This window comes from Leptopilina boulardi, unplaced genomic scaffold (assembly GCF_019393585.1).
Source record: "Leptopilina boulardi isolate dan_hultmark-lab unplaced genomic scaffold, ZJU_Lbou_2.1 LbouV2_30, whole genome shotgun sequence".
Taxonomy (NCBI): Eukaryota; Metazoa; Arthropoda; class Insecta; order Hymenoptera; family Figitidae; genus Leptopilina; species Leptopilina boulardi.
In genome coordinates this window covers 163,990-189,948 of record NW_026137863.1, presented here as the reverse complement: position 1 = coordinate 189,948, position 25,959 = coordinate 163,990, and the positions used below count along the sequence as shown (strand labels likewise).

The window sequence follows — 25,959 nt, the reverse complement described above, 5'->3', positions numbered from 1 at the left end:
TTATTATTATTTGAATCAATAATAAATTTTATTTTTCTCTATATAGAAAATAAATAATTAAAAATAATTTTTTTCTACTGCAACAATAAATTTTTTTTTTTTTATTTAAATATTTTTTTTTCTCCCTCATTTCAAAATGCATTTTGTATTCAATTTACACACATACACACACACACACATTGATAATTTTACATTCGATTTGTGAATACAAATCGCATAATGTACGGTGGAAGCTTGCTTTAATTAGACGATAAAGAGGTATTGGGCAAGAGGCAGACGAGCGATAACTATGTTATTGGCTGCTTAATTACATAGGCATTCAGTTTCGTACGCAGCGCGTGCTCGAGTACATTCGAGTGGATATTAATTTTTGATCGTGCAGCATTGAGAGCTATTTTACAGCAATTCATTGTAGGAAAAGGGGGTTGAGGGGGGGTGGGGATTATCAGAATTCTTTTTTTTCGACCAACACTTTTTCAAAAAAAAAAAAAAAAACTTTGATTTTAAAGCTTTTCTTTTAATTTCCCTTCTCAACACATTTTTTTTCCTTCAATTTCTTTAATAATTGATAGAAAACTAATGAATATGAAGGAAAATTTTTTTTTCAAAAACGGCGTAATTATTATTATTATTATTATAATTATTATATAATAATTATTATAATATTATTACTCTTATCGTTATTATTTTTATTAATAATAATTATATAATAATAATAATAATAATAATAATAATAATAATATAATCATAATTAACATTACTATTACTTATTATTATTGGCGTCATTATTAATTAGAAAATTTTTTTTCCAATTCTTTTGGAGATGAGAAGAAAAAAAACAATGTAGGCATCCTAAATGATCGACTATTCTCTAGTTCCAACTACTACCACTGGCTTTTCCCAAGCTCCATAACAAAGTGTTTCCACGAATCCGTTATCATCTTTCCGGCTCTGAGGACAGTCCACTGGAGCATCGTGGAAAAAGAAGAGAATTAATGGTCCGTCGTATCACGCACGGTAGGCGATAAAATATCGTGGGAAGTATTCACCCCCTCCTCCTCCCTTCACCTTTTAGTAGAAAATGGGTTGAATCTGCGCTTGTCTAGCTTGTTTTAACCACCCCCCACCCCCCACATACACACACCCTCTAGGAATTTACTTTCAAGGAAGTATCTTTTAGATAATCTTTTACACATTAAATGCCATCAGCCAAATATGATCATAACATAAGAGGAATGAGATTTGAAATTTTATTTAGGGGGCAAAGTTATTTTTTTTTTATTTTGGTAAGTAGTAGTAGTACGAGACAATTATAGTTAGACAAAAAATAGTATTAGTTGTAGTGAGAGATAATTATAGTATTTTACTACTATTAATAGTATTTTTTTGTCTGACTGTAATGGTCTTTTACTACTTTTAATAGTATTTTTTTGTCTGAGTACAATTGTTTTTTTACTACTACTAATACAACTAATACTACTACTAATACAACTAATACTACTACTAATAATAATATCACTGATACTACTAATACTACTATTACTTATACTAATACTAATATTACTACAAATAATACTACTAATACTATTGATAGTACTAATACTACTACTATTTTTATTAATACTACTAATACTACTATTCTTACTAATACTAATACTACTACTAATACTACTACTAATACTACTACTAATACTACTACTAATACTACTGATAGTATTTTAATTGACTAATTTTTTTTACTACTACTCCTAATAGTTTTTTTGCCTGATTATGCTTCTCTTCTACTAATACTACTACAATTATTACTACTAATTGTATTTTAATTGTCTAATTTTTTTATTACGCCTAGTTTTTTTTGTCTCACTATAATTGCCACTTACTACTCCTAATAGTATTTTTTTTGACTGACTATAATGACTTTTACTACTACTATTACAACTAATACTACTACTAATAATAATACCACTGATACTACTAATACTACTACTACCACTAATACTATTAATACTACTACTACTAATACTATTAATAGTACTAATACTACTATTATTACTAATACTACTACTAATACTATTACTAATACTAATACTAATACTAATACTAATACTAATACTAATACTAATACTAATACTAATACTAATACTAATACTAATACTAATACTACTATTAATACTACTAATAATACTACTGATAGTATTTTAATTGACTAATTTTTTTTACTACTACTCCTAGTAGTTTTTTGTCTGACTATGCTTGTCTTTTACTAATACTACTACAATCACTACTACTAATTGTATTTTAATTGTCTAATTTTTTTATTACGCCTAGTTTTTTTTGTCTCACTATAATTGCCACTTACTACTCCTAATAGTATTTTTTTGACTGACTATAATGACTTTTACTACTACTATTACTAATAGTATTTTAATTGTTAAATTAGTAGTAATAGTAGTAAATAACAATTTTAACCTGAAAAAATACTATTAGTAGAAGTAAAATACAATTAGTTAGACAAAAAATAATAGTAGTAGTAGTAAAAAAAACTATTATAGTCAGGCAAAAAATAATATTATTAGTAAAAAAATTAGACAATTAAAATACTATTAGTAGATATAGTAATAATAGTACAACAATTAGTTAATTAGAAACTATTAGTAGTAGTACTAAAATATGGTTATAGTCAGACAAAAAATACTATTAGGAAAGTAGTAAAAGACAATAATTGGCAGACAAAAAATAATATTAGTAGCAAAAAAAAATTAGACTATTACAATACTATTAGTATTATTAGTAGTTATAGTCAAACAAAAAATACTAGTAGCAGTGGTGGTAATAGTAGTAGTAGTAGTAGTAGTAGTAGTAGTAGAAAAAAAGTTCGTTAAATAAAATACTATTAGTAGTAGTAGTAGTAAAAGACAATTATAGTCAGACATAAAATACAATAATGGCCTTTTACTACTCTTAATAGTATTTTTTGTCTTACTATAATTGTTATCTACTACTATTAATAGTATTTTTTGTCTGACTACTATTGTCTGCTACTACTACGAATACTACTAATTGTATTTTTATTACCTATTTTTTTTTACTATTACTCCCAGTATTATTTACTATTATCCTAGTATTATAGTCGGATAAAAAATAATAGTAGTAGTAAAAAAATTAGATAATTAAAACACTATTAGTAGTAGTAGTAGTAGTAGTAGTAGTAGTAGTAGTAGTAATAGTAGTAGTAGTAGTAGTAAAATACAATTATAATCAGTCAAAAATACTCGTAGTAATAGTAGTAGTAGTAGGAGTAAAAAAATTAGTTACTTAAAATACTATTAGTAGTAGTGGTAAAATTTAGTTACAATCAGACCAAAATACTTTTAGTAGTAGTAGTAGTAAAAGACAATTATAGTCAGGCAAAAAATAATATTAGTAGTAAAAAATTAGACAATTAAAATACTATTAATTGTTGTAATAGTAATAGTAAAAAGATTAGTTAATCAGAAACTAGTTATTAGTAGTAGTAGAATACAGTTATAGTCAGAAAAAAAATACTATTACGAAAGTAGTAAAAAACAATAATTGTCAGACACAAAATAATATTAGTAGTAAAAAAATAAGACAATTAAAATACTATTAATAGTAGTGGTACAATTTAGTTATAGTCAGACAAAAATACTACCACTAGTAGTAGTAGTAGTAATAGTAGTAGTAGTAATAGTAGTAGTAGTAATAGTAATAGTAGTAGTAGTAGTAGTAGTAGTAGTGGTAGTAGTAGTAAAATGAAGTATTAGTATTAATTAAATATTAAGTATTAAAGTAGTATTAGTGGTAAAAAATTTTTGGATAATTAAAATACTATTACCAGTAGTAAAAGACAATTATAGTCAGACAAAAAATACAATTTTTTTTTTGGGGGAGGGGAAAGGTAAAAGTAAAGATAAATCTAATCCTGATTCAAGTACCATAAACGTCGTTGCGACATCTCATTTTACGATACTACGACGGTTACATGTATACGATTTCGGTATTTGTAGACTGTCTATATACATACACTTATGCACCTTTACGCGGATATACACGTATATGTCGACGATCCTATGTCGCGACCATAAGGCGTATTAAGTGTCAGCTTATGTGGCAATATTCCGCCATTCTAGGCATTCTATATATATATATATATATATATCTATACATGTATGTATATATCGCAAATCCTTGATCATCACCTCTAAACGTTGTATTATATTCAATGTTATATCGCAGTTATATGTGTATGTGTGTGTATGGGCAAAGTATCTTTCGATGCACTCGCATACCTGAAAATTTAGTATGTTCGCGCAATATCACATATTGAAAATTCAATACATTCAAACATGAATTCTTGACTTACCAATGTATTTATTTCACGATATTACACAAATATATTCCCATTCAAATGTAGGAGGAAAAAAATAGTTTTTTTGCAAAAAATTGGTATTGATTTTGAAAATATAATTTTTTTTTGCTATTAAAACTTTTTTTTAGTTTAATATAATTTTTTTCGGTTTGTCTGACTATAATTTTACTTATACTACTAAGAGATAGTTATTTTATAAATATAAACGAAATTTATTTATTTTTTTGTATTTTTGCTATTTTACTATATTTACATTGAGAAATATTTGTCTGACTATATCATTACTTATACTACTGAATTTTTCTAAATCTGCTTTTCAAAAGAAAAAACAAACTATAACCATTTATTAACGATTATTTTATAGTATTTAAAATTATTAATTATTTTTATTATTACAAGGAAAAAAAAAATTTACCTAAAACAGCAAAATGTTTCACCAAAGTAGCAAAAGTTTTACTTGCTTCAGTTAAATCCTTTCGCTATTCTAGTGAAACCACTTCGTTGTTTTAGCTAAATATTTTTAGTTTGCAACAAAATTATTTGGGTAGGCAATTTTGGTTCTTGCAACCAAATTTTGGTTGGCTGAAACAAAGTTTGGTTATCTCAACCAAACATTTGGTTAGGCCAACAAAATTATTTGGTTGAACATTTTTAAATTTCAACCAAAATTTGGTTACGACAACAAAATAATTTGGTTAACACAACAAAATAATTTGGTTAACACAACAAAATAATTTGGTTAACACAATAAAATAGTTTGATCTAAGAAACCAAATGATCGTTTGTTGTCCTAACAAAAATTTTCGACCTTCAGTTTTAAAACAGAGGTTCGATTCCAGGCAGAGGTGAAATTTTTCAAAGTCCATAAATATTTTAATTGGATAAATATAAATTCAATGTTAAATTGATAAATAAATAATGAAATAAATAAAAAAGATAAAAAGAAAAGAGATAAGGTAGAATAAAATTTTTAATTTTACAAAAAAAAAACTGTTGGTTTGATCAACCAAACAATTTTGTTGATCTAACAAAAAAAAATTTGGTTAAGTTAACCAAACATTTTTGGTATGCCAACAAAAAAAATTCAACCAAATTTTTTGGTTGACTCAAACAAATAGTTTGGTTGATTCAAACAAATAGTTTGGTTGCTTAAATAAAAATTTTGTTGGCCCAACCAAATTTTGGTTGCTCTGACTAAACATTTTTCTCAGTGTATTTTAACAGAAAAATGTTTTTACGTTTTCATAAATAAAAAAAAAAAAAGAATGCTCGCGCAATTTTGTGTACAGTAAGTACTTACGGCTTTTAACGGCTTTTCATGTGGCAAGTGTGCTCTTATATAAAATATATAATATAAGTGTATGAATATGAACATGGAACTATGTATTGAGGGCTGTTTCACGTTACGCATTCCGCGTGTGTAATGGGAGGTTAACGCGAGTTACAGCCCAAAGTTGTCTCTGTTTTGCCTTTAGCACCGGATTAGAGCAGCTTCACTGGGATTCAGGGAGCGCTTAATCATTTTCAATGCTCATGGATTTTAATAGTGTGGGTGAACTGGTATCTCGTATATATATATATAAATACATGCATTCATTTATATATATGTATATTTACTGAGAGAGAGAGAGAGTGAGAGAGAGAGAGCAACTCACACACAATACAATTATGTATAAGTTGGAAAGCGAACCAGCAAAATGTACCGGGCGCCCCATTTCCGACATTCGCATTGCGCAGTTTGTGTGTCTTCTATTCTGTAAAATGCGACGCTATTTCGTATTCTTATTTTTAAAGTCCAATATATGAAAATACATTCTATTTTCTCCAATGTTTCTCTAAAGGAGGAAATTTATTCAAGATTTTATAGATTTTTTAAATTTCCATAATTAGCACGCATTTCCATATTATACATTCGATTAATTTTCACAAGTATATGGAAAAAAAAATATTTACCTAAAATAGCGAAAAATTTTACTAGAAATAGAGAAAGATTTAATTGAAAAGAATAAAACTTTTCGTATCATAGTGAAAGGTTTCGCTATTTTAGGTAAATATTTTTTTGCGTGTAGAAAATTTTTTTTTTTAATTTTGTTTTCTTTTTTTTTTGAGTAAAAGTTCCAAATATAATTTTCAGTAGTATGACTCAAACTATAGTCAGACTATTAAATAAAAATTGATAAATTCAAAAAAAAATTAATCAGCATGTCCCTATTATTTTTTTTACCTTAAAACATCACGTATTACCTTCAAAAAAACCTACCAATTGAACCTAAATTGCAGTAGACTAAGAATAATCAATTTTATTCAATTTTTTTGAATAGAATGTTTTCCTGGAAAATGAAAAAATTTCATAAAAATTCAAATAAAATTAATCAGCATGTCTCTATTATTTTTTTACCTTCAAAGAACCTTCAAAGAACCTTCAAAAAAACCTACCAATTGAACCTAAATTGCAGTAGACTAAGAATAATCAATTTTATACCATTTTTTTGAATAGAATGTTTTCCTGGAAAATGAAAAAATTTCTTACAAAGTCAAAAAAAATTAATCAGCATGTCCCTATTATTTTTTTTACCTTAAAACAACACGTATTACCTTCAAAAAACCTACCAATTGAACCTAAATTGCAGTAGACTAAGAATAATCAATTTTATTCCATTTTTTTGAATAGAATGTTTTCCTGGAAAATGAAAAAATTCCTTACAAAGTCAAAAAAAATTATTCAGCATGTCCCTAATTTTTTTTTACCTTAAAACAACACGTATTACCTTCAAAAAAACCTACCAATATAACCTAAATTAAAGTAGACTAAGAATAATCAATTTTATTCCATTTTTTTGAATAGAATGTTTTCCTGGAAAATGAAAAAATTCCTTACAAAGTCAAAAAAAATTAATCAGCATGTCTCTATTATTTTTTTACCTTAAAACAACCTTTTTTACCTTCTAAAAAACCTACCAATTGAACCTAAACTGCAGTAGACTAAGAATAATCAATTTTATTCGATTTTTTTAAATAGAATGTTTTCCTGGAAAATGAAAAAATCTAGACCTGTGCAAAATAAATCGAACCGAACTGTTCGAATTTTTACGCCGAGTTCGAATGTCGAAAATCCGACATCGGAGTCAGTCCAGTTCGAATGTCGAAAGTTCGAAATTCGAGTCAGGGTCATTAAAAACCGAACAAAATTCGATTCGATTCGAACATTGCACAGCTCTAATAATTATAGTAATAATCTATAATAATAATTTATAATAATTTATAATAATTTTTAATAATTTTTAATAATTTTTAATAATTTTTAATAATTTATAATTTATTATTAATAATTATTATTATTGATAGAAATTATTAATAAGAACTATTAATAATTATTAAACAACACAAAGTACCCCTGTACCATAATATATAAATGAGAATTTAAAAAATAATTGAGAATTCATTTTTTTTTTTTTTTTTTACTAAAATAAATAAAGTATTAAATTTTCCATGTAAATTCCATTCAATAATTAATATCAGAAAATAATTTAATTTAATTTAATTAAAATTAAATTTAGTAATCTTCTAACTGTTCAAATAGCCAAGTCTCCGTTTAGAGAATAGTGTAAACACAGATGTTTACACTTTATAAATACAGACTTTATACACAATCTGGTGAGCATATAATTGTTTCTCTTCCATATATAGTTATTATTTCCACATTTAAATACCTGTTCTTTCAAAATTGATTCTTACTATTTGCATAATAATGATAATAATAATAATAATAATAATAATAATAATAATAATAATAATAATAAATTAGGTTTGTTATTTTATTATTAAATGAATTTAAATTAATTACTAAATAAATTAGAATTTCACTACTGATGCGTTACTGTGGTACTAATTTTTGGTAGGGAATATGTTTTTTTTTAAAACAAAAAAAAATGGTGAACGATTTTCGAAAAATAAAATCCCGAATGGTTTACGCTATATATATATATATACATATATTTCTGTCAAGAAACCTCAGCATTCTGTCGCCTTCAGGTACTTCTATATCGGTTCTGTCAGGTCGTCGCTATATGGAAAATCTGGTCGAGTTCACAGCGAGTTTTGATGTCATTGTCGCAAAGACATCCTGAGCTGACGACAGAATTGATTTGACTCTTCTTGGAAAATTGAACGAATTCGTTCAAGACGTGAATCCGTTCATCATGTATATATATATATATATATATGTATATCTATATTTATAGTCTGTCACAAAATTCTCAGAAATCCCAGAATTTTTTATTTTACATAATCATAATGAATTTTTACTTTAAACAAATTTTTAGTTATAATTTTTTGTTTCGGCAGAATTTTTATTTTACAAAAAAATTTTCTTTACACAATTTTTTTTTTTTTATGTAAATAAATTCTAATTTAACCAAATTTTAATTCAGCAAAATTCAGCCCCTTCAAAATTAAATTATTTAAAAATAATTATTACACTATTATTATTATTATTATTATTATTATTATTATTATTATTATTATTATTGTCATTTTATTATAATTAACATTTCCAGGCATTGGATAAATTCCCTTTTTTAAAAAAATGATTAATTCCATTTGAAATTTATAAATTTCAAACAAATCGAAAAAAAAAAATAATTTTCTCATTTCAAAATATGAGTTGGACACGTAATTCAGTGAGAAATCCTGTAATATCAAAAAACCCAAAAGAAGAACGATTCATGAATTTAAAATAAAAATAAAACTTGTTGAATAAGAATGAGAGTGGCTTCTAAATCCAAAACTTTTTTCTGAGTATAAACGAACTTGCGAAGATCATGTCAAAGTGGACCTTATCTTTTTTATTTCATCAAAAAAAAATTCTATTCTTTTTCCCCTTTTAAATGTACAATGGCAAATAATTTTTTTTTTGTTTCACTCGTTCGAGAAAAAAAAGGTGTACAAAATTTTTGAATCTCAATAGTTTTTTTTTTTTTGTTTTGTATATTAATAAATTGGACTTTGAAAAATAGACGTTTGCTAAAAGTAAACCAAGAAAGTTTGAAAATGAAACTTGAACTCAAAGAAAGAATAAAAATCTTTTTTTTTTTTTGGGTGGATGTGAAAATATATATATATGTATTGCCACCTAAGCAAATACGAATATCGTGAGAAGGAAAGAGAAAGGACTTTACAAGAGGCCCTCATGTTCAATGTTCGTTCGGTTGACGTGAAGTTTCTCTCTCTCTCTCTCTCTTTCTACTTCTTGAAACCATCATGGTCTGCCTGTTGGGATTCTGGTCGACAACCCGCTTCAACATTCGTATCCCCGAGTCAGTAAGTCTGAAAATTACAACTGGGACCACACCTTCCACTTGGTGCTTTTTCTCATACTCACAAGAGACGTCTATTACACATGAAAAAATTCGGCTATTTTTTTTTTTCTTTTTGCAATACGACTTTTCAAAATAACTTTTTTCTACAAAAAATAACGTGACCAGTTAGATTTCAAGCCATAATGTTTTTTTAATTTTCTATAGTATTTTGTACAAAAAAACCTTGCCTGTATATTAATAAATAAATAAATAAATAAATAAAAAAAAACAAAATAAATAAATGTTATTAAATTTTTTATTATTATCCTATTTTGTGACAATTCAGATATATTCTCAGTTAGAAGCGTTTTTTTTCAAATCAGAAGCATTAAATAAATATAAATATTAAACAGTTGAATATAAAAAAAAAATTTTCCTTCTCCCCCTAAAAAAAAAATCGCCATTTGAATAATAAAATTAAAACTAAGCATTTATATATTTCATTTTATTAAATTTCATTTTAAATATTGAACTCAATTGACAATACAAATTTGATACAAACCGATAAACCTGATTTAGATTTGCTTCATCAATGCATTCATTTTCAATAGCCGCAAGCACTTTTATATATACACATTTATATATATATAAAAAAAAAGAATGGTCTTTCAATTACATTATTGACGATGAGAATATAAAGAGAATCATTTTACTAATAAATTTATATTGGACAAAGCAATAACCCTCTAAAATGAATGGATTTAAATTATTATAAATTATAATTAATAAATCATAAAGTAAAATGTTAATGCGGATTTCACTTTAAAAAAAAATATATATATATATATAATAATGTATTTTATTATATTAATAATAATAACCCTTAGTCTGAATATATCATTTACTTATACTACTGAAAAATAATTTTTTTACCAATTTAGCAAAAATTATAATAAATAAATAAATAAAAATAATGTCACTTCCATTGCAAGGATTTCGTGGACAATATTAATAAATCCTTAGCAACGGTTGCCATAGTAACTGTTCCTATGGAAACAGCTGCTATAGTAACTGTTGCCATAGTAACTAATTGTTATTATAGTAACTTCTGCCATAGTAACTTCTGCCATAGTAACTTCTGCCATAGTAACTAACTTCTGCAATAGTAACTAATTTTTGCTATAGTAACTAACTGTTACCATAGTAACTTTTACCCTAGTAACTTCTGCCATAGTAACTTCTACCATAGTAACTAACTTCTGCCATAGTAACTTCTGCCATAGTAACTAACTTCTGACATAGTAACTAACTTCTGCCATAGTAACTAACTTCTGCCATAGTAACTAACTTCTGCAATAGTAACTAACTTCTGCCATAGTAACTAACTTCTGCAATAGTAACTAATTTCTGCCATAGTAACTAACTGTTACCATAGTAACTTTTACCCTAGTAACTTCTGCCATAGTAACTTCTACCATAGTAACTAACTTCTGCAATAGTAACTAACTTCTGCCATAGTAACTAACTTCTGCAATAGTAACTAATTTCTGCCATAGTAACTAACTGTTACCATAGTAACTTTTACCCTAGTAACTTCTGCCATAGTAACTTCTACCATAGTAACTAACTTCTGCCATAGTAACTAACTTCTGACATAGTAACTAACTTCTGCCATAGTAACTAACTTCTGCAATAGTAACTAATTTCTGCCATAGTAACTAACTGTTACCATAGTAACTTTTACCCTAGTAACTTCTGCCATAGTAACTTCTACCATAGTAACTAACTTCTGCAATAGTAACTAATTTCTGCCATAGTAACTAACTGTTACCATAGTAACTTTTACCCTAGTAACTTCTGCCATAGTAACTTCTACCATAGTAACTAACTTCTGCAATAGTAACTAACTTCTGCCATAGTAACTAACTTCTGCAATAGTAACTAATTTCTGCCATAGTAACTAACTGTTACCATAGTAACTTTTACCCTAGTAACTTCTGCCATAGTAACTTCTACCATAGTAACTAACTTCTGCCATAGTAACTTCTGCCATAGTAACTAACTTCTGACATAGTAACTAACTTCTGCCATAGTAACTTACTTCTGCAATAGTAACTAATTTCTGCCATAGTAACTAACTGTTATCATAGTAACTTCTGCCCTAGTAACTAACTGTTACCATAGTAACTTCTGCCATAGTAACTTCTGCCATAGTAACTGTTGCCATAGTAACTAACTGTTACCAAAGTAACTTCTGCCATAGTAACTAAATGTCACCATAGTAACGATTGCCATAGTAACTAACTGTTACCATAGTAACTTCTGCCATAGTAACTAACTGTTACCATAGTAACTTTTGCCATAGTAACTTACTTCTGTCCTAGTATCTGTTGCCATAGTATAACTAACTGTTTCTATAGCAACCGTTTCCATAGTAAAAGTTACTATGGAAACGGTTGCTATGGAAGCGGTTGGAAACCCTAAAAACAGAAATTTTCCTATATCTAGTAAAAAAAAATTTTTAAAGAAGCATTCATAGGAGAAAAAATACGATACGAGTTTCTTTGCCTATAGAAAAATAGCAAAAAAAAGAAACGCAAGCAAAATGGAACGAAATGTCATATAGGAATACGCGCGCGCAACAGTTACTTTTCTAGTTTCTATATAGAAGAAAAAAAAAAATTGTATATATGTGAGGAATAATTTTATTTGATGGAAAATTCGATTTCAAGAAATAAGAGGATCTCTCACTGAAGGAGCACAACGAAATGCAGACATTCTCCATTCTATCCATCAGGTCAATTTTGCGTGATCTCGAATGAGAAAGGGGAAAAAAACGGATATATATATATATATATATATATATATATATATTCGTCGAAGTGAATTTCCAGTTGGATCGACTTTTTGAAAAGAACAGAAGCTTTAATGCATCTCAGGGAAAGAGAGAGAGAGAGAGAGAGAGAGAGAGAAAAAATATGAGCCAGAGAGAGAGAGAGAGAGAGAGACTCAGTAATATCGGATTACTCTCGCGCATGTTTCATATCGAGATGGCGGATGCTGTGCGAACACATCAGAACCAGAGAACACGTAGGTTACGTGCCGCGGTGTAACGTTATTCCCGATGAGAATGGCAATGTGTTCAACGACAGCGAGTTAAAGTACACTTTACCTGGCGAGGTGACTCCCTCATATATATTGAAGTTGCGAACAGAATTCTGAAGAGGGTGAGAGATGAGGCACAGTGAGACAGAGAGAGAGAGAGAAAGGAAGAGAAAAGAGAGAAAGGAAGAGGAAAGAGAGAGAGAGAGAGAGAGAGAGAGAAAGGAAGAGAAAAGAGAGAGAGAGAAAAGAAAGAGAAAGGAGGGAGAGAAAGAGTAGGTTAGAGAAAGGCGGAAAAGAAGGAAAAAGCGTTGCTTGCCAAAGGGTAAAGTCGAGAAAGCTGATCGACTCCTTGTCCCATTAAGCGTCGTATTTCACGTACAACGTAAGGGCAAAAGGAATGCCTTCGCTTCTATACTTTACCGACGTTTTCTTATTTTTTTTTCCCCCTCCCATTTTTTTTTTCACAAAGAGACGCTATATGCAAAGACATAGACATTCGAGAAGAAAGAAGCGCACTCTAGTAGATATATTTTGAGCATATAGTAAAACACACCAACCTCTGCGGATCATCCGCATCTCTTTTATTCTCTCTCCTCTCTCTCCTCTCTCTCTCTCCGACTCACTTTTTATTTTTATAGCTTCGAGCACAAGACTTCAAACGTAACGAATCTTTCCGGAAACACGCAAAACTTGACTTTTTTCCATCGTAATGACTTCCCTCGTATATATATATATATATATATATATATATATATATATATATATATATATATATATATATATATATATATATATATACAAAACTCTCGCTCTCTAGCAACATTTCATTTTGAAGAAAAATAAAATAAAAATTTTTCTATTCCTCTAAATGCAAATTATTTCCTATTCAAGAATTAGTAAATTTTTTTCAACTAATTTGAATTAGTGCTTCACTTTTTGTTTTTATTTACCTAATTTGACAGTAACAAATTTTTTATTTACAATTAATTATAGTTGAATAATATTAATTAATAATTCAACTGCAATAGTAAAATTATTTTACTAATTCGAAGATAAATTATTTATTTTACTATATATTAATTAGTAAATTTTAACTAATTCAAAAGTAAAAAGTAAGTACATTATTTTTTTTCAAATTGCAATTTGTGTGTGTGTGTGTATGTTACTTTTAGAAAAATTGTGAACTTCCTGTGTAATTTGTGAGATTTTCAGTAATTTCTTTAAATTGTAGCAATATTTGAAATAACTGTAATTTTCCCGCAATAGCGTATTTTGTAGAAAGAGTTAAGATTTTCTTTATAGACTTTTCCAACCTTTTCTCAAACAATTACATTTACACTGAATATGAAGAAATAAAGAAAAAATTATATTATCATGTCTTTTTTCAGAAACAAAATTTTTTAAATCACGATAAAATTATTTTGCAACCTACAATAATTTTGTTTGCTTTTTTGAACAATGGTTTACTTGCTTAAAGTTTATTTTACAACCTTCAAGCATGTTCACAACATTATTGAAGGTTATTTTATTGTTAAATAACCTTCAAGTATGTTTAGAACCTAATTGAAGGTTATTTTATTCTTAAACAACCTTCAAGTATTTTTAGAACCTAATTGAAGGTTATTTTATTGTTTTACAACCTTCAAGTATGTTTAGAACCTAATTGAAAGGTTATAATATTGTTTTACAACCTTCAAGTATGTTCACAACCTTATTAAAGGTTATTTTATTGTTTTACAACCTACAAGTATGTTTACAACCTTATTCAAGTTTTTTTTATCGTTTTACAACTTCAACTATGTTTTACAACCTTTTAATATTGTTTAACAACCTCTTAATATTGTTTTACAAACTTTTTGAAAGTTACTTTACATTCTTCAAAGTTTTAAAAATTTGTTTTAAATTTTAAGTTTGTTCTAGAGCCTAAAACTTTGTTTTACAACCTTTTTGCAGGTTGTTTTACACCCCTTAAAATTATTCTGCAACCTTAAAGTTTAGTTTACATTTCTAAAAATATTTTAGAACTTTCAAAAATGTGTTCTACATTTTATTGAAAGGTTATAATATTGTTTCACAACCTTCAAGTATGTTCACAACCTAATTGAAGGTTATTTAATTGTTTTACAACCAACAAGTATGTTTACAACCTAATTGAAGGTTATTTTACTGTTTTACAACCTTTAATAGTGTTTTACAACAAACAAGTATGTTTACAACCTTATTAAAGGTTTTTTTTATTGTTTTACAACCTACAAGTATGTTTACAACCTTATTGAAGGTTATTTAATTGTTTTACAACCTTCAAGTATGTTTACAACCTAATTGAAGGTTATTTTATTGTTTTACAACCTTCAAGTATGTTTACAACCTAATTGAAGATTATTTTACTGTTTTACAACCTACAAGTATGTTTACAACCTTATTGAAGGTTATTTTATTGTTTTACAACCTTCAAGTATGTTTACAACCTAATTGAAGGTTTTTTTTATCGTTTTACAACTTCCAACTATATTTTACAACCTTATTAGAGAATATTTAATTATTTTACATCCATTAAAATAAATTTACAATCTTAAAATTTGGTTTACTTTCCTAAAATTTGTTCTGAAAACTGAAAAGTTTATTTTACAACCTTAAAATTTGTTTTACATAGATATTAATTTTATAATATGCAAACTAATAATTAAAAAAAAAATGTAAATTTTCTTATAAATTTCAGAATATTTATATTTATAATTTTAATAAATAAATTGTCATGATTGTAAAGGAAACAAGAGAATATATATATTTATATATACAGGTGAAATAGTAACGCATTGACCTGCAAACGAACCATGGTGCTGGATATATATATCGCGGCTAACCAGATTCGTTCAAATTCCGGGCTTCTAGGTGGATGTAATGACTATAGTGCACACTGGGACAAAATTTCCGTATACATATATACAGAACAGACACACAGAAATATATACATATATATATATATAATTTCTCGTTCAACCTAGAGGCATAGCGATTTTGTCATTCTAATAGTGAGAACGATGCATCAATTATAGAAACAGGCATGGCTAGTTTTGCTCTTGCATTTTACACATCCATATATATATATATATAGACACACGCGAGAATAACGTACCAATTGCCCCAACGATTATGGAAACGATAAATTGGTGAATTCGTACGATCACAGACCTAGGGGGGGTTCGATTCCTCTTTAACGATTTCTATTTCCGATAAAACACCCTTCAACATATATATATATATATATATATATATATATATATATATTTCGTTTGTGTTCGATTATATCTTTTTTTCAAAAGAACAAACTCACCCTGATTATATCTCAGCATCTAAAATATCTTTTTTTTCGTTCAATATTAAGACGCTTCATCACTTCCTCTTTTCTTAATTCTGTATTATATTTTTTTTTTATTTATTACAGTAGATTTTTTTTCGCCCCTGGCTCCAAAAAATTTAAATCTCTATTTAAAAAAAAAATTTCCCTTATAGTATTGAAAATTAATATTTAATAATAATAATAATAATAATAATATTTAATAATAATAATAATAATAATAATAATTCATTACACCAAGGGATAAATTCATTATTAAATAAAATAATAATAATAATAACTCTATCAAAAATTGACTACACTCAGAGAAATAGTATATTTGTCTCAGAGCCTACTAACTCATTTATTTGTTGCAAATATATTTTATTTCATTGGAATAAAAAATTTATTTAAACTAAAGAAAAATTTATTTATGCCAAATAAAATTTTTATTTACACCAAATAAATATATGTTAGTAGGCTCTGAGACAAATATACATTTATTTAATTCAAATATATTTTATTTGATTTAAATAAATCATTTCTCTGGGTGTAGGCGTCAGTATTGTCGCGGTACTGGTGTTATGCGCCAGTATTTAGCTTTGCCAATTTTTGGTAGATTTATAATTAATAATAAAAATAATATTGAATAATAATAATAATAATTTTATAATTACTAAAAATTTTCTCATTTTCTACACCTAGAGAAATGTTTTATTTCAATCAAATATAATATATATATTTAAGTTAAATAAACGTATATTTGTCTCAGAGCCTACTAACCTATATTTATTTGGTGTAAATAAAATTTTTTTATTTAAATCAAATAAAAATTTATTTGAATCAAATAAATATTTGGCTGTGAGACAAATATATATCATTTCTCTGGGCGAATATTCAGTTTCGAAATAAAAAATAGAAATTTAATTTTAAGAATCAAAAAACCGGATATTTTTTTTTTTTTTTTGAAAAATCTATAAGCCACAAAAATTAAATTCTGATTAGAAGGGAATTTTATCAGATAATATATATTTTATATATATATATATATAGTGTATGTGTTTGAAATGCTTAAAGTGAACATTACATGCTGCAATATTGACACATGGAAGCAGTTACAGTTCACTGTTTTGATTGGTTTACGAATTGTATTACTAGTAATTGTGTCACTATTGAATATACGTTTCCGGACCAAGTTTACGTTTAGCATACGCCCCAGTAACATTGCATAATGTATAAATAACAGTAAATAAAACGTAAAATACATAGTACATATATAGAGAGTGAGAGAGAGAGAAAACGAATGTACATACATATATGCATTTATACTTAATTTATAAACATGCTTTTGTCATTTAGCATTTATGATTTGAAATTCAGTCACGAGAATCGATCGATGAAAATTAATTTCAAAATTCAAATTGTTGATTAGTTATCTTTTTTTTTAAAGAAAGAACCATTAAATTTTTAATTACAAAATTAATTTTGAATTAAAAATTTTTTTTTTTTTTATAGAAAATCTGTTAAATATAAAATAAGTGATTTTAATGGATGTGACGTGTGTGTGTGTTTTTTTTTATCCTCAGATTTAAAATTAGAATCAGAATGAATTAAAAATTGCCTTTATATTCGCCTCAGTTTGAAAACTAAAAGTATAGTAAAAAAAAAGAGAGACTCGGATAAAGAGCTTCTTTTTAGCTTTTCTACATTTATTATACAAATATTGAAAAAAACTTCGAAATTAATTTTGAAATACTCTCAATAAAACGCGAAAACTACTCTTTACTTTATATCTTGATCTCAATTCTGAAAAAAAAGAAATGTAAATAATGGCTTTTTTACTAAATGAAAAATTTTATGAAAATTTTTTTCCGAAATAAAAAATAAATTCTTGAAAAAAAAATCTTTTTGAAATCCATTTTTTCAAAAGGGGATAAAAATGAAAGTTAATTACTTTCTATTTACTTAAAAAAAAGAAAAAAGAATTTTCATTTTTAACTGTTTATCCAATTTTTTATTTAAAAAAATTCTAATTTAACATGAATTTTTATTTGTATTTTAAGTAATACGAATTTTTTTTTTGAAAATATCAAAAATTTTTAATTCACAGAATCGTAATTTAATATTTTCCACAAATTATTATAATTTTTAAAACGACGAATCTTCATTTATCCGAAATTAAAAAATGACTGAATTTAAAATTAACAGAAAAAATATTGGCGCGATTTTCAAAATTGACCAATTAGAAATTATTTAAAAATTTTATAAAGTAAAAATTCTTTATTCTGTAAAATAAAAAATTCTAACCAAATATAGAAATTACCTAAAAAAATTTTCAAAATAAAAATTCTGTCAAATAATTATCTAAAAATTTTGTAAAATAAAATTTCTGTCAAATAATTTTCTAAAAATTTTATAAAATATAAATTCTACCAAATAAAAATTATCTAAAAATTTTGTAAAATAAAAATTACCTAAAAATTCTGTAAAGTAAAAATTGGTTTTAAAATCAATTTTTCTCAAAAGGAGAATAAAAAAAAAAATTAATTGAAAGAGGAAAAAAATTAAAATTCAACACTGAAACCAATTTTTGATTCAAATAATCGATTTACTTGATTATTATCAAATAAATATATTCACTTTTGTACAAAATAATTTCTTATTTGAATCAAATCAAATGTTATTTGTTTTACTCTCTAAATCTGAATTAGTAAAAAAGTAAAAATGTTTACTAATTGGAATTAGTGACTCACTTTTTGCTTATGAATTAGTAAAAGTGTTTACTAATTTAAATTAGTGACTCACTTTTTGCTTATGAATTAGGTAGTAAAATTTTACTAATTATTAGTAACTTTTACTAACAATTAGTAAAATTTTACTAATTATTAGTAACTTTTATTAGTTATTAGTAACTTTTACTAGTTATTAGTAACTTTTACTAAAAATTAGTAAAGATTTACTAAAAATTAGTAAAGATTTACTAATTATTAGTAATTTTTACTATAATAATTAGTAAACTTTTACTAATTATTAGTAACTTTTACTAGTTATTAGTAACTTTTACTAAAAATTAATAAAGAGTTACTAATTATTAGTAACTTTTACTAAAAATTAGTAAAATTTTACTAATTCAAAAGCAAAAAGTGAGTCACTAGTTCAAATTAGTAAACATTTTTACTAATTCAGATTTAGAGAGTAAATACAGAAATTATTAATTCAAAATACTGTTTATTTAATTCATCTATATTTGATTTCAAAAAATAATTTAATAAATATTTATTTGACAATAGTCAAGTATAATCGATTATTTGAATGAAATAAAAAAAAAAAATTTTTTTCCAACGTGTGAATGTCGTTTTATAATCGTCAAGAAATTTACAGCAATTTTACTTGGGCGTATATAAAGCAGACAAACCAGGCATTATTGTCAGGCATGCGACTACTTTTCACACTCGATGTGTGAGAGGAACGAGAGAAAAGCGTTCTCTCTGTGAAAATTCCAAGCACACGCCAATTCGATTTGCCCGTTATTTGCCGACCTCGAATAACGTGTGTATATGTATATATATATGTGTGTGTGAGGCAAATTCTTCTGCGGTTACAGGGCGTGAATGTAACACGAAAGAAAGTCCATGCCAAGACCATCCCTCTTGTCTGGCAACACCGAGTCGTACCATTAATCGCATTAGGTGAGCGGCAGGTCGCGTTGAGTGCTACGAGGTAAGTGGAACTATGTATATATATTCTCTCTCTCTCTCTCTCTCTTACTTGTAACGCTGTACTTCTAGTTATATTAGTACTTGTATAGTTGTTCTCTCTCTCTCTCTCTTTCTCTCTTGCTCACTCACTTTCTCGCAAGGGCATAGTTTCAAGCTAGCAAGTATTTACATTACAACACACATACTCTCTGAAATTCAAACCCCTCGTGATACAAAACCAGTCACTTAATATATCAGTCAAAGACGAGAAAGCTCCTGCTACTTACTATAGACTTTGTAAATCCATCACTAAATTGCCCTGAAATCGCTTTTCGTATACTATTTTGCACGTCATGAATATGTACCTTTGATGGGTAATTATACTCAATCATTGATAAAATGATTTTTATTATTATTCATTTTTTTTTATTGAGAAATTATTTTGTCTGACTGAAACCGATTTATACTACTGATAAGTAAGAAAAAAAAATATTATATAAACTCAATATTTATTTCTAGTACTAACAAAATTATTTAAAAAAAAGTTTGGAAAGTCTGACTAAAAACGACTTGTACTACTCATAATGTGATAAAACTGTAGAATGGCTGACTAAATATTTAGTGGTACTACTGAAACATTTTTAATACTGAGAATATAAAAATTATAAGTTTGACTGAATATTTACTCGTACTACTGAAAAAATTTCTGCTGCTACAACTGCTAGTAATGGAAACACAAACATTATTATTGGTCTGACTTAATATTTACTCGAACTACTGAAAACAATGGTAAAAAAACACAAAAATTATTATTAGCCTGACTAAACATTTACTCGTATTACTGAAAAAAATTTACTACGAAATAGTATAAAAATTATAAGTCTGACTAAATAATTACTCGAACTACTGATAAAAATTTTTCTACTAAAAAAATGTGAAAATTTCTATTCGCCTGACTAAATATTTACTTGTACTACTGAAAAAATTTCTGCTGCTAATGAAAATATAAAAATTATTATTTGTCTGACTAAATAATTAGTCGTACTACTGAAAAAATTTACTTTTAAAAATATAATTCATACAAGTCTGACTAAATATTTACTTGAACTACTAAGAAAAAATTTACAACTAAAAAATGTGAAAATTATTATTGGTCTGACTAAATATGTACTAATACTACTGAAAAATGGCTGTTAATAATAATAAAAACACAAATATTATTATGAGTCTGACTAAACATTTACTCGTACTACTGAAAAACATTTACTACAAAAAAATATAAAAATTATAAGTCTGACTAAATAATTATTCGAACTACTGATAAAAATTTTTCGTCTAAAAAAATGTGAAAATTTTTATTCGTCTGACTAAATATTTACTTGTACTATTGAAAAAACTTCTGCTGCTGATGAAAAAATAAAAAATTATTATTCGTCTGACTGAAATAACTACTTTTGTACTCCTGAAAAAAATTGCTACTGATAATAATAATAAAAACACAAAAATTATTATTATTCTGACTAAACATTTACTTGTACTACTGAAAAAAATTTACTACGAAATAATATAATAATTATAAGTCTCTACTAAATATTTACTTAAACTTAATTGATAAAAAATTTAACTACGAAAAAATTGTGAAAATTATTATTGGTCTGACTAAATATTTACTTGTACTACTGAAAAAATTACTGCTCCTAATGAAAATATATAAAAAAAATTATTATTCGCCTGACTTAAATAATTACTTGTACTACTGAAAATGCAAGAATCTAAAAATCCAAGTATCTTCGACTCATTGCGCGCACACAGAAACGGTAGTTGATGTCACTAAAGCGTATTTCCTCAATTTCCATAAGATATTTCATAAAAATGCGGCTTTTATTTTTATTTTTTTTTTTTCAACAGTACTTTGTATGTTCCTGTGCGAGATGAAGAAAGGAGACAGCGATCTTGCCCCAATGCAAGATAGGAAGAGAGAGAGAGGGAGAGAGAATACAGAGATTCTGAACCACAACCTCTCGACTTCTTGTTGAAGCAATATCACTGTGTGAAAAGGGGAGCAAGAGAGAGAGAGAGAGAGAGAGAGAGATGATGCCATTTCTATAGGCATTCATCATTCTCTCTTCTCTTCCAATGCATTTTCTCTCTCTCTCTCTCTCTCTCTCGGATTTCCTCCCACGTTCCCCTTCCATCTTTTCCTTTAGTCATTTTCCACGAGACTCGAGCCAACGAAGTCTCGGGGTCGCTAAAATCTGCATGGATGGTAATCTGCGAGGCTTTTAACGGAATATCGAATTTCGCGCGCCACGCGCATCGAAACTAACTATATATGCCAATACGCGATGAAAATACTCGCCTCCTTTATTAAAATTATATATTCTATTTCATGAATAACCACTATTTAATTAATTATATCTGAAATTCTCTCTCTTTACTTTGAAAATTGAAGAAATTCGCAAAAAAAAGTTCGGATAGCAGAATTTCAGATAACTGAAGTTCGGATCACTGAAGTTAGAGTAACAGAAGTTAGGATAACAGAAATTCGGATAACAGAAATTCGGATAACAGAAATTCGGATAACTTAAGTTCGGATAACTTAAGTTCGGATAACAGAATTTAGTGTAACAGAATTTAGTGTAACAGAATTTAGTGTAACAGAATTTAGTGTAACAAAATTTAGTGTAACAGAAGTTAGTGTAACAGAAGTTAGTGTAACAGAAGTTAGTGTAACAGAAGTTAGAGTAACAGAAGTTAGAGTAACAGAAGTTAGAGTAACAGAAGTTAGAGTAACTGAAGTTAGGATAACTGAAGTTAGAATAACAGAAGTTAGGATAACAAAAGTTAGGATAACAGAAGTCCGGATAACGGAAGTTAGAATAACAGAAGTTAGGATAACTGAAGTTAGGATAACTGAAGTTAGGATAACAAAAGTTAGGATAACAGAAGTTCGGATAACGGAAGTTAGAATAACAGAAGTTAGAGTAACAGAATTTAGTGTAACAGAAGTTAGTGTAACAGAAGTTAGTGTAACAGAAGTTAGAGTAACAGAATTTAGAGTAACAGAAATTCGGATAACAGAAGTTCGGATAACAGAAGTTAGGATAACAAAAGTTCGGATAACAGAAGTTAGAGTAACAAGTAAGGATAACAGAAGTTCGGATAACAGAAGTTGGGGTAACAACTTAGGATAACAGAAGTTAGGGTAACAAGTTAGGATAACAGAAGTTAAAAAAAAATTTGACTAATTCAAATTTAAAGAGTAAACAACGAAAAAAATGTATGAAAAATTAAACATCTTTTTTTTTCTTCTTTTTTTAAAATAAAAAATAAATGAAAAACGAATCAAAATGAACATAATCGAGAATTTAGTAAGCTAGGATAGAAGAAAGACGTTCAGAAAATGACTATACACTCAACATCGCCTCAGCATTAAACTTTCTCTTAAGTTGCAACCGTGTCGACATCTCAAACTTCTTCCTTGAAAAAAGTTTCTCAATTTACTTTTTCATTTTTTTTTTTCATTTTTTTTGTGCATCTTTTGTCGTCAACGATGTTTTTTTTCGGTTACCAATTCAAATATTTCACTTCCGATTCTAAAAGTATTAAATGTAAAACATTTTTTTTTTACGTTTTTTTTAACGCAAAAAAAAAAACAAAAACCCTTCCTATTATTAAATAAAAAAAATTTTTAAAAAAAGAATTAAATATATTTAAATACAAATTTATTTTTTATATTTTCCAAAAAAAAAGTTGAAACAAATTGTATAAAGAAAAAAAAAACAAAAAAGATTTGCGATTTTCGAAAAAAAAGGGAAAAAATAAATAAATTCAGTTTGTGTATATGAAATAAAATCTAAAAGTCGCGTCATGAAATCTTTTCTATTATTCAGGTGATAATGCGAAATGTAAGAAACCCTGTCATATATCATGCCTAACCTCTGTGGTGTATATTTGGTTAGCCAATGCACATGGGATAGAAGATAAGAAGCTTTTCCTATATTCCTCTGTAAACCCACTGTAATATATTCCCCAAAGATAATATTTTTATTAGTTTCTCTCTCTCTCTCTTTCTCACGAATTTCCACCCGAATAAGTAGATTTATTTTATTCGAAAAACAAAATCAGAAATTATGCACTTAATCTTTTGAATCATTATTTGTAATTTTTTTTTTATAAACATTTCATTGAACTTTCAAATTTTGCTTTCATTATATTAATTTTTTATTATTTTATATATTTATTGTATTATTATTATTATTATTATTATTATTATTATTATTATTATTATTTTATTAGTTCAAGAGTAATTAATTTTTTTTTCACAAAAAATGAGAATTTAATCTGTAAATTATCGTTAATTTAATTATATAGTGAAATCCTCCCATATTTAGGGAAAGTAACTTTTTGCTAAAAACGACTAAAAAGTAACAAAAATTTACTAAATATTTTACTAAATTCAACAAAAAAATTTCTGTCAATTCAAACTAAAATTATTCACTCCCAAAACAAATTTGTCACACCTTAAATTCTCCTATGAATTTAAAAACAAAAAACCCTTCAGAAAAAAATTTTGCAAAAAATAATAACATTTCTCATCTGCAATACACAATTTTCCTATAAAAATTTAATTCATCATATAAAAAAAGAAAAATTCGATTCAGAAAAATTAATCTTTTTTGCAAAAAATAATGAGAAAAAAAAATGCAAATATATACAATTATTGTAAGGCCAAATAATATAAGAAGATATCAAAAACGCGAAAAAAAACAAACTCACCTATGGGAATTTTTTCCGAAGACACGGGATTCACAAGAAACATGAGAAACATGAGAAAAACTGAATTTACAAAACAAAAATGACATTTTTTTGAATTCATCACAAACATTGGATAACGATTAATAAACATAAATATTGATGACCGACGATATAAACGTATCCGCGATAACGGCGGTGGTCCAAGAAAAAATTTCTTAACACCAAGCATCATCCGTTCTCGATGCTGGTCTGACACAAACTGGTTTTCGCTACTTAGCGTGAACTCGATCTCCCTTGAACCGCCCCAGCATCCAAGCGACCCCAGGAGCCCGTCTCCTCCCATTCCACCCTTTTGCAAGCATCCACCGACTCTCTCTCTCTCTCTCTCTCTCTCTCTCACTCTCTCACCATCATCATTCTGACTCCCATGCTCCCTAAACCCCCCCCCGCCCCCTCACCCCCTTACCACCACCCACCCTGCGGAATGGATCCCACTGGAGCTTCACTGACAACTTTTCCAACCTCCCTTCGTCCTCCAAAGAGGTTCAATGCGCATGTAACTTGCCATCAGATAAGAGCGAGACCTATCGCAGTAAGTCAATACTATTGCTGTAAATATTTTATCATTGGTGAAAATTATAGAAATCTACATTACCGCATGTTGGAATGATAATTTTTTTTTTTAATTACAGAAATCTACATTACCGCATGTTGGGATGATAATTTTTTTTTTTAATTACAGAAATCTACTGTACCGCTTGTTGGGATATTCGTTTTTTTTTATTACAGATCACTACTTTACCAAACATTGGGGCATTTATCTTTTTTTAAATACAGAACTCTACTTTATCGCATGGTGGGATATATTTCTTTTTTTTTAACCCTTTGCGGCACACATTTTTCATTCCATTCTTAAAATACAGATGATCACAACTATAAGGATTTTTGGAGTCGATGATTACGATTACGAATCTGAAGTCAGTTTTTAAAAATTCAAAATGGCGGATCCAATATGGCGGATGATTTTTTGAAAACTTAAAGCAATTCGCTTGAAACTAGTTACTCGGGAGTTTTTGATGTCTCTGATTACGATTCTGAAGTCAGTTTTTAAAAATTAAAAATGGCGGATCCAATATGGCGGATGATTTTTTGAAAACTTAAAGCAATTCGCTTGAAACTAGTTACTCGGGAGTTTTTGCGGTCGCTGATTACGAATCTGAAGTCAGTTTTTAAAAATTCAAAATGGCGGATCCAATATTGAATTGCATTAGATTTTCAAAAAGTCGTCCGCCATATTGGATCCGAAATTTAAAATTTTTAAAAACTGACTACAGATTCGTAATCAGCGACTCCTAAAACCCCCGAGTAACAAGT

General features: G+C 27.2%; 1 protein-coding gene across 4 annotated transcripts in view; it reads right to left on the bottom strand.

Annotated features, from left to right (window-relative positions):
- LOC127282384 (glutamate receptor 1) overlaps positions 1-25,959 on the bottom strand; it is a 283,556-nt gene that overhangs the window by 211,670 nt on the left and 45,927 nt on the right. For 2 of the 4 annotated variants that reach the window (XM_051306582.1, XM_051306580.1), the window contains exon 1: positions 24,607-24,990. The exons of 1 other annotated variant lie outside the window; for it this stretch is intronic. In XM_051306582.1, the coding sequence (XP_051162539.1) occupies positions 24,607-24,928 (322 nt within the window). In that variant the 5' untranslated portion in view covers positions 24,929-24,990. Of the gene's footprint in view, positions 1-24,606; positions 24,992-25,959 lie in introns of those variants that run through there. One more of the 4 variants, XM_051306581.1, reaches the window with a different exon arrangement.